Source organism: Trichechus manatus, unplaced genomic scaffold, assembly GCF_000243295.1.
Source record: "Trichechus manatus latirostris isolate Lorelei unplaced genomic scaffold, TriManLat1.0 scaffold00238, whole genome shotgun sequence".
Lineage (NCBI taxonomy): Eukaryota > Metazoa > Chordata > Mammalia > Sirenia > Trichechidae > Trichechus > Trichechus manatus.
The window spans coordinates 2,841,826-2,851,637 of NW_004444174.1; the positions used below are offsets into that span (position 1 = coordinate 2,841,826).

General features: G+C 34.7%; 1 protein-coding gene across 3 annotated transcripts in view; it reads left to right on the top strand.

Annotated features, from left to right (window-relative positions):
- The window catches only part of SLC6A15 (solute carrier family 6 member 15), a 66,255-nt gene that overhangs the window by 48,308 nt on the left and 8,135 nt on the right, over positions 1 to 9,812 (top strand). For all 3 annotated transcript variants that reach the window (XM_023743143.1, XM_023743142.1, XM_023743144.1), the window contains 4 exons: positions 3,698 to 3,808; positions 7,381 to 7,622; positions 7,722 to 7,914; positions 9,502 to 9,694. In XM_023743143.1, the coding sequence (XP_023598911.1) occupies positions 3,698 to 3,808; positions 7,381 to 7,622; positions 7,722 to 7,914; positions 9,502 to 9,694 (739 nt within the window). The remainder of the gene's footprint in view (positions 1 to 3,697; positions 3,809 to 7,380; positions 7,623 to 7,721; positions 7,915 to 9,501; positions 9,695 to 9,812) is intronic.

Here is a 9,812-nt window from a genome sequence, read left to right on the forward strand (position 1 = left end):
CCCACCCCAGGAAATGTGTACAGAAAGGAAATCTTAACTTTCTATAAATTCTTTCTTAATGTAAAATATTTTTGAGTATCTATTGTTTGTCAGGTGGTGATGGATATGCAAAGTTTAAAAGGACACAGACTTTGTCCTCAAGGAACCTATAATTTAATGAATAAGACAGATAATTACGGCATAATAAGTGTAATAAGAGGCATATAGAAAGTACTTGAGAGCATAAAGGCAGTCATTGGAATTAACCTGAATTTGTGTGGAAGGCTTCACAAAGAAGGTAATATTTGGCTTAGGGTTTGATGGTTGAAGAAGAGTTCATCAGAAAGTTCATAGAGAGCAAATTATATGTGGGAGAATAGCGTGTGCAAAACCCAAAGATTCCTGAGTTCTCCTGGGTGACTTTCTCATACAATTTGTGCAGCTTGTGGGAGATAAAGCTTGACATGTAAGTTGATTGCAGATATTGAAGGATTTTATAGACACTTCTAAAATGATTGGCCATTATCTAGCAAACAGTTTGGAACATTTGAGAATTTTTAGCAGCTCAGTGATACCATCAGATCTTTAGAAAGATCATTCTGGACATAGTATGGGTGTTGGATTTCAGGGATGAAGAGGAAAGCTGGCACAGAGAATCAAGGCAAGATGAACAGGAAGCTATTATAATAGTGAAGGGTGATATGTCACTGAGGATAGAAATGAAGGGACAGATATGAGATTTTTGTTGTAGAATCAATTGAACTGAGTGATCATTTGGTTATGGGATATGTGGAAGAGTGAATGTTAAAGATGTGTTAGAGTTGTCTAGCCTAGGGAGATGCAAGCACAGGATGAATCTTTTCTTTCCTTAGTCTTTACCTTGAAATTGTATTATGAAATATCCTGTTCATATGCCATATTTACTGGGAAAAAATCATAATCAACCTATCCAGACTAGTTAATTTAGAACCTACATTTTTACTTTTAAAATAAGTGAGATTAGTGGACATCATTTAAGCCACTTAGAATGCTGCAAACTTGAGTTCTTTTAAAAAAATAAAAAGATGACCTATTATGCAAAAGTTAATCTGTGTGTCTGGCTAGCCTCAATAAATTTTGAACTGGAATCATAATAGTTACAGTTTTAATTCAGTGAGATCAAGGCCACTTGGGTAGATATGTAGTAAACTGACAAATATAAAGAATGCTAAAAGTAGGCAGGAAGAATTAAAAAAAAAAAAAAAGGACTCCATGTAAAAGCATTTGGATAAAAAGAAATCAAGATACATGGGTAAAGGGATATGATTAATGCGATTGAAAAATGATTGAAAAATTATCTTTCATTATGACTAATTAAAATATAATTATTTTTATTAATCCTAAGTACGTTGAGATTTTATCCATAATATTGATTTTTCTTAGAGTGTTCCACATATATTTAAATATGACTATAATGTGGGTGGAACTAGAGGGAATGGAAACTATTGTATTACCTTATGTGTCGTGTTGCCTTTATCTATAGTTTTTATTGGAGTCAGTTTCTTGCTGTTTTGAACCATCCTCTACTATACACACATATTTTTCCTTTATTCTTCCCACCCTTCCTCCATCCGCTCTACAGTTTCATGTTATATACCTACTATGTACCAGCAACTGTGTTGTTTGGGGTATAGTAGTGAAAAGGAAGGCCTTTGCCCTCACAGAGCTTATATCCCAGTTGAGGAGACTGAAAATAAATAAGTGAACACATAACAAGATCATTAAAACAGACCTAAGCACTGTAAGAAGTAGTTGCCCTTGAGTTGGCTTCAACTTTTTGGGGTCCCTAAGAGCTTGGCTGCTAACCAAAAAGTCGACAGTTTGAATCCACCAGCCATTCCTTGGAAACCCTAGGGGGCAGTTCTACTCTGTCCTATAGGGCTGTTATGAGTTGGAATCGACTTGATGTTCACAGGTTTTTTTTTTTTTTTTTGGGTGGTGCAAATGGTTAACATGCTTGACTGCTAACTGAAAGGTTGGTGGTTTGAGTCCACCCAGAGGTGTCTTGGAAGAAAGTCCTGGCAGTCTACTTTCAGAAAAATTACCCATTGCCGTCAAGTTGATTCCAAGTCATAGCTGCCCTGTAGGACAGAGTAGAACTGCCCCATAGGGTTTCTAAGGCAATAAACTTTACAGAAGCAGACAGCCACATCTTTATTCCTTGGAGTGGCTGGTTGGTTTGAACTGCTGATCTTTTGGTGAGCAGCCAAGTGCTTTATCACTGTGCCACCGGGACTCCTTTCAGAAAAATTAAACCAAAAAAGCCACTGCCGTTGAGTCTATTCCGACTTATAGCAACCTCATAGGACTTCCAAGGCTATAAATCTTTATAGAAGCAGATTGCCATATCTTTCTGCCCCAGAGACATTGGAGGTTTCAAAGCACCAACCTTTTGGTTAGCAGTCGATCATTTTAAGCACTGTGCCACGAGGGCTCCTTTCAGAAAAAATTAGCCATTGAAAATCTTATGGAGCTCAGTTCTGCTCTGATACACGTGGGGTCGCTGTGAATTCAGTTGACGGCAACTGGCTTAAGCACTGTAAAGAAAACAAAACAAGGTCATATCATTAAAGGTTAGTAGGGGCTGAGGGGAGGTCATGTGGGTGATACTGGATTAAAAAACAGTTACGACCTGAGATTCAGTGTTTAGAGAAGACCTTGGGGAGAAGATGAAGATGAGACTTAAGTAACAAGGAGGAGCTAGTCCTGTGGAACTGAAGGAGAGTAGTGCTTCAGAGGGTACAGCCCATACTCTGGCCCTGAGGCAGGACAAGCTTGGTTTATTCCTGACACAGCCAGGGCCTGCGGGGCCAGAGCTCAGAATGAGGAGCGTAGTGGGGCAGGAAGGCAGGGACTGTAAGGCTTTGCAGGCCAGAGGAAAGATTGCATTTTATTCCAAATATATTCAAAATCCCTTGAGTGTTTTAAGTAGAGAATGACATAACCCAAGTGGCAATAGGGTAACCAGTTAGTAGATGATTACAAATAGTTCAGAACTTCTCCTAGATGTTTACTATAGCAACTGGATGGATGTTGGTGCCATTTACTGAAATGGAGATGAGTGGAAACAGCTTTGGGAGGTGACTGTTCTTTTCTGGACCTGAAAAGTTTGAGACACCAATTAGGCCTCCACATGGAGATGTCAGGGAAGCAGCAATTCTGGGTAGGATAATTTCTTTCCTAGGATAAGTATTTGCTCAACTGTTTAATAGGGAAAACTGCTGAAGCAGAAAGTAAAATTTTTACATGACAATTGTTAGTTTCTGTAAGAGACAACATAGGGACCACTTCATTTTTTAGGACTTTTACAATGTAATAATGGAACTTTGCTTAAAAGAAAACGAAAGATTTTTTTTTTTCTACCTAAAACAATAAAAGCAGGGACTTGATAGGGTGTTAGTGTCTGTTTCTGTCTTAAATAATGCTTGTTTTATGACTATAAGGAATCAACACTATTCAAATTAAACTATACCTACAAACTATTTTAAAGGAGATTAAGGATCCTAAATAAGCACACTGAATCAACACTAATAAGCCACTCTAATATAATGGCCTTAGGTATTATTAATAGCATTATACAAATGACGTCAAAGTATAGAACAGAATGCATATAATCTTAATTATAGAAAAGGAGTATAATTGATGTGACTCACCTGTTTTTTATTCTGTTTCTTTTCAGATCATGTATTTTAGTTCTCTTTTCCCATATGTGGTACTTATATGCTTCCTAATCAGAGCACTCCTTTTAAATGGTTCCATTGATGGCATCCGCCACATGTTTACCCCTAAGGTGTGTATTACATTTTTATTTAACAATTATGATCATGAAAGTATTGTGCTTATTATTAAAATATTTCCACAGTCAGATTTAAGCGATAATGGTTCTAACATATATAAATTAGACCTTTAAATTATAGGTGTGTTAACCGTCTTAGAAAAACCAGCTCTTTTAAATATCTGTATCTGTCTACCTTTAACTTTAAATGTCCCATTTTGGTCCTAGATTAAGACTATAGGTATTGCAACTTCAAAAATCCCTCTTTTATAATAAATTAACTTCAGTGATAAATTTTAGAACTTTTCAAGCTTCAGTTATTCTTCTCCCTCTATTTCAGTGGTTCTTAACCTGTTTGTGTCATGTACCCCTTTGAGAGACTGATAATAGCTGTGGATCTTCTTACCAGATAAAAGAAATGAACATATTCATTTGCTTAGAATCTTAGGAGGTTGATTGATCCCCTAAAGCCCATATACTTCAGGTTAAGAAACCTAATGTATTCTGAAATGCTGTCTCAGGAAAAATCCGTGTTTTCTTGTTTTGTTTTGAGATTTAGTACCTTCTAGAATAATATTTATAGTGGTCATTTTGAGATGTTCTGTATCATTTATAAATGCATATACATTTAAGGAAAATTCTCATTAGGCTGCATAAAGGGCACAGAACTTGTACTCTGTCATTCGACTTACTAGAACTGAACACAACCCTGGGCACATAGAACCTGATTAATCAATACTTGTGGACTTGCTATAGTGATATGACAGGAAGTTGTACCTCACTTTTAATTTGCTTACACTATCATAGACATGGAGCCCTGGTTGAATAGTGGTTAAGAGCTATGGCTGCTAAACAGAAGGTCAGCAGTTTGAATCCACCAGCCGGTCCTTGGAAACCCTACGAGGGGGCAGTTCTACTCTGTCTTATAGGGTTGCTATGAGTCAGAATCGACCCAGCAGCAATGGGTTTGGATTTGTTTTTTTTTTATCATAGGCACACAATGAATTATAAAGAGACAGTTTCAAATTGGTTCAGAAGTTGGAAGTATGGAAGTATTCTAAAGGATGAATGGGGTGTCAGCATCCTGCTGTGAGATTTGGAAAGAAAGGATTAGCTCCCCAGGGATTCTTTGTCATTCCAAGTAACTGCCTTGATGTGTGTAAAGGAAGCTGCGTTCTTTGTCCTGTTTAACATTTAAAGTTGTTGGAATTTCTCCTCAGTGAGTAACTAGTGAGGATATGTAAATTTCAGCTAACTTATTGGTTAAATTGGTTTCAAGTGGGTCATAGCTAAGACCAAAAATTATTTACATGTATAATACTGAAAAAAAATGTTTCTTGAGTTAAAAATATCTAATTTCTATGTGAATTTCTGGAATATTACCTTTTTCTAAATTGTCCATTGCTTGTGACATAATTCTAAACATTTTATTTCATTAGATATTTTAGATTTTATCTAAATTTAAACACTGATATTTACATAGCTCCAGTCTTTAAAACTGCAGCATATATTATACTACCATTTTTAACCAGGACTAGGGATCACTGTTAAAATGTAGTTAATTTTTCCTTCAACTCACTTTTCATTGACTTGATAAAAATACTCTATTAGGTCACTGTAGGATGTAGTATTTAATGTAATGATGATAAAGACTTGTCAATTGCTATTTAATTTACATTGTTTGCATAGGGAGAAAGTACTTAAGTACATGAAATAAACCCATTGCCATCAAGTCGATTCCAACTCAAGGTGACATTATAGGACAGATCGAACTGCCCCATAGGATTTCCAAGGAACGGCTGGTGGATTCAAACTATGACCTTTTGGTTAGCACCCGAGCTCTTAACCAACCGCAGGGGCACCAGGACTCCAAGCTCATGAAATACTAGGGGAAAAGTGAATGGAAAATAAATTCAGAAATTGGAAGTAATCCGGAAAAAAGTCTTTAGTAACTAGATCTTTTCTGCCATCTAGTGGATAAAGTGGAGATATACAGTTGAGTGTACTTTATTAGATCAGTATTAACATAAAATGGTAATGTAGCAATGCTTAATGAGCAATATGCACATCTTAGTTAATTTTCATATATTAATAAAGAGAGTCATTACATTTGTTGAGCATATTTCATACATGTCATCAGTAATGACTAAAACTGAAGCAGTAAATCCTAAGAATTGAGAGAGCGTGGATTTTAGAATCTACCTATATTCATATCTCATCTCCACCCTAGACTTGCTGTGTGACCTCAGGCAGGTTACTTAACATTTCTATGACTCAGATAGTAGTAGTAACAATAGTAGTAGTAGTAATTTGTTGTGAGGATTAAATGAAATAATCCATATAAAGTGCTTACAATGTGTCTGCCACTATAGTTCCTGTGTTATTGTTGTTAGGTGCCCTGGAGTAGGTTCCAACTCATAACAACCCTTTGTGTAACAGAACAAAACACTGCCCAGACCTGCACCATCCTCACAATCATTGTTATTCTTGAGTCCATTGTTGCAGCCACTGTGTCAATCCATCTTGATGAGGGTCTTCCTCTTTCTCACGGACCCTCTACGTATAGTCCATATATGTTAGCATTCTTGGGCACTTGCAATGTGGTAGGCACCATGAATAGATGTACGTGTCTTGTTATTCCTATATTTCAGTGGAGAAAACTGAAGCTCAGAGAGGACAGACCACTTGCACCAAGTTTTACTACTATTAAATTATTAAAGAGCAGAATCAGGATCGGAAACTGTTGAACTCATGTTCTTAACCGCTTTCAGCATTGCTTCCAATAAAGGGAATTTCAGTGCAATAGTAAGAAGGAGATAAAACAACAATTTAAACAATACTATTACTGAAATCAAACTTAAAAGTTTATTGGGGTATATGTCAGATATGGCTTATATTAATTGCTCCATTTCAAGGGTCTGATTCTATACAGTGATAGTTACCTGAGAAGTAAAGCAGTGTTGTTTGAAAATAATATGTTCAGTACAGACCAGAACATTAGAATTTTGGATCTGAAAGCAAATCATAGAGATGATATAGTTGAATTGCTTCGATTTTCGAAATAAAGGCTTTCAGGAAACCTTTGAATGAATGAGTAATATATAAGTGAATATGCAAAGTATGAATAGTTCTTCTGGGCCAAATTTAAATTGTTATCTGCTTTGACTATTAGATTTCCACTAGAAAACACAAAACTTAGAGTAATTATTTAACTTTCATTGTTCATTGCTTTATTTTGACTTGGAAAGAAAAAAGTAGGATGAGAAATTGAAGTCAGTTTTCTCTTTCATATAATCCTTTGACGATTTGTCTTAAAAATATTTTAAAATTCCCATATTAAGTAGATAATGTTCATATAAGTAAAATCTCCATTTAAGGGATTTGATAGTCTTTCTCATATTCATAGTTCTCATTTTCCCTAAATAAAAAAGTTTTTTTTTTCTGTTTAAGAGCAGATTATCTCCTAGATTTAAATAACCTCTGGTTGCATAAATATTGTAATATATTTAAAACAGAACTAATTCCATGTAGATGAATTATTTTGAAATATTTTGCAGCTGACTTCTATTATGTTTAATTTTAAACAGCTGGAAATAATGCTGGAGCCCAAGGTCTGGAGAGAAGCTGCTACTCAGGTGTTCTTTGCATTAGGTCTGGGATTTGGTGGCGTAATTGCCTTTTCAAGCTACAACAAGAGAGACAACAACTGCCACTTTGATGCTGTCTTGGTGTCCTTCATCAATTTTTTCACTTCTGTCCTGGCAACATTGGTGGTGTTTGCAGTTCTGGGCTTCAAAGCAAATGTCATAAATGAGAAATGCATTGCACAGTATGGATATTAATTTCCTTTAACTTTTGACAGCATAATTGTGTACAAAACATAACACGAAATAACCCTAAGTGTTCATTAATATGTTCTATTTTTCAGAAATTCGGAGGTGATCATGAAATTTTTGAAAATGGGCAACATTAGTCAGGATATTATTCCTCATCATATCAACTTTTCAGCTGTTACTGCAGAGGATTATCATTTAGTTTATGACATCATTCAAAAAGTGAAAGAAGAAGAGTTTCCTGCTCTTCATCTCAATTCCTGTCACATTGAAGATGAGCTAAATAAAGTTAGTAGGCCATGTTTAATCAATAAAGTAATTATCATACAATCAATATATGCATTATCCAGAGGTCTTCTTTCAGGAAAATGGCCTTAAAATGCCTGTGGAAGATTATGCTGCATTAAATTCACATTCTCTATTTCAGAGAACATGCTTTCTTGAATCATAAAGGTTTACTTTATTTTAAAAAAAGAGTTTTATTGATTGAACCATGATAATTTAAAATATGAATATGAAGTACATAATTTTCATCAAAGAAAAAGATTAGTCTGATATTTTTCTCAGTATAATATTTTAATACGAAATTTGTGTTGTGAACATCATTTATATTTTGTATGTTTAGAGGCATAAACAATATTTGTATGTTTAGAGGCATAAACGATGTTTGAAATGACCCTTTTAAAAGTAGATTCAAAAGCTATGATTAATTCATTGTTCTTAGCCACTCTCATATACATTTTAATAAATAAGAAATGGTGAACATTAATAAATGCTTGTATTGGCTATCATTCTCTCTCTATTGTCAAAAGGAAAATAGAATAGAGAAATTGGCCATTAATCACTTGCTTTAAGATAGCTAACTATAATCGAGCGTAAATATACAGAATCATGTACAGGAAATTATGGGTGAAGCCATCATTAATATAAAAACCTGAGTTTTTTAAGAAAAGAAATAATTACTAACGTACCCTTCAATATATATATTTTTAATTCTGGTATATCCGTTGTCTTTATGAGATAACACAAGCAACTTGAAGTTGGGTTAGAGGTACAATTTCTTAGGAGATGTCATAAAAAATAAACTTATGTTAATTTTTACTAGGAGTTCCACTATGTTCTCCCTGATTGGAGTATTGGTCTTTTTATCCATTTTATTATTGATTTTGGCTGGAAATTCACTGTGTCCCCTAAATTGTAAAAACTCAGACTTTAGCAGGGAGGTAGGAATATCGGGTAGAAAAGATGAAGACGTTAGTTTTTCTTTAAGATTAAAAATAGTTGACTTTTTAAATTATCTAGTTATTCTATTCACTTTTATTTAGCATTCACATGTTTATGTTAAATTAGAGCAAGCTTGTTATTCACAGTCTATATTTTCTTTATACTAATTGATTAAACCATTTTGAAGTTAACCTAAAACCAAATACTTTCTGTCTTATATACGGGTGAGAAACAGTTGTGTGTGTATATATATATATATATATGTATATATATATATACACACACACACACACACACACACACATAGTAATAAATCACTATTCATATCTTTATTAGAAGAAAAAACACTGTACATACTTTAATATAATAATATTCCAGTGTTCAATTGAATATATTTAGTATAATTGTGTACTCTGGTAATTCTAAACAGAATTTCATTGTTTGTGTCTATTTGACTGAATTAAATCTGGGTTTCAAGAATGAGAAAGTGATCTAACAGGTAAAATGCTGATGTCCACATAATCACCATATTATTTCCAGTAACCCCTGGTTATTATTTAGAGATGCCAACTGTCCCTCCCGTTTGTGACTGATGTATAGAGTCATATTGCTTTTTACTCTATTAAGTTACTATTTTGGTATATTTTACAGGCTGTTCAGGGGACTGGCTTAGCTTTTATTGCCTTTACAGAAGCAATGACACATTTCCCTGCATCTCCCTTCTGGTCAGTGATGTTCTTCCTCATGCTGGTAAATCTAGGGCTTGGCAGCATGTTTGGAACCATCGAAGGGATCATCACACCTGTTGTGGACACTTTCAAAGTCAGGAAAGAAATTCTTACTGGTGAGTTTTTATGTGTTTGACTTTTCATTGAACTAATATATTGTTGTTTTTGTGTGCCATTGAATCAATTCTGACTCATAGCCACCCAATGTACAACAGAACGAAACACTGCCCGGTC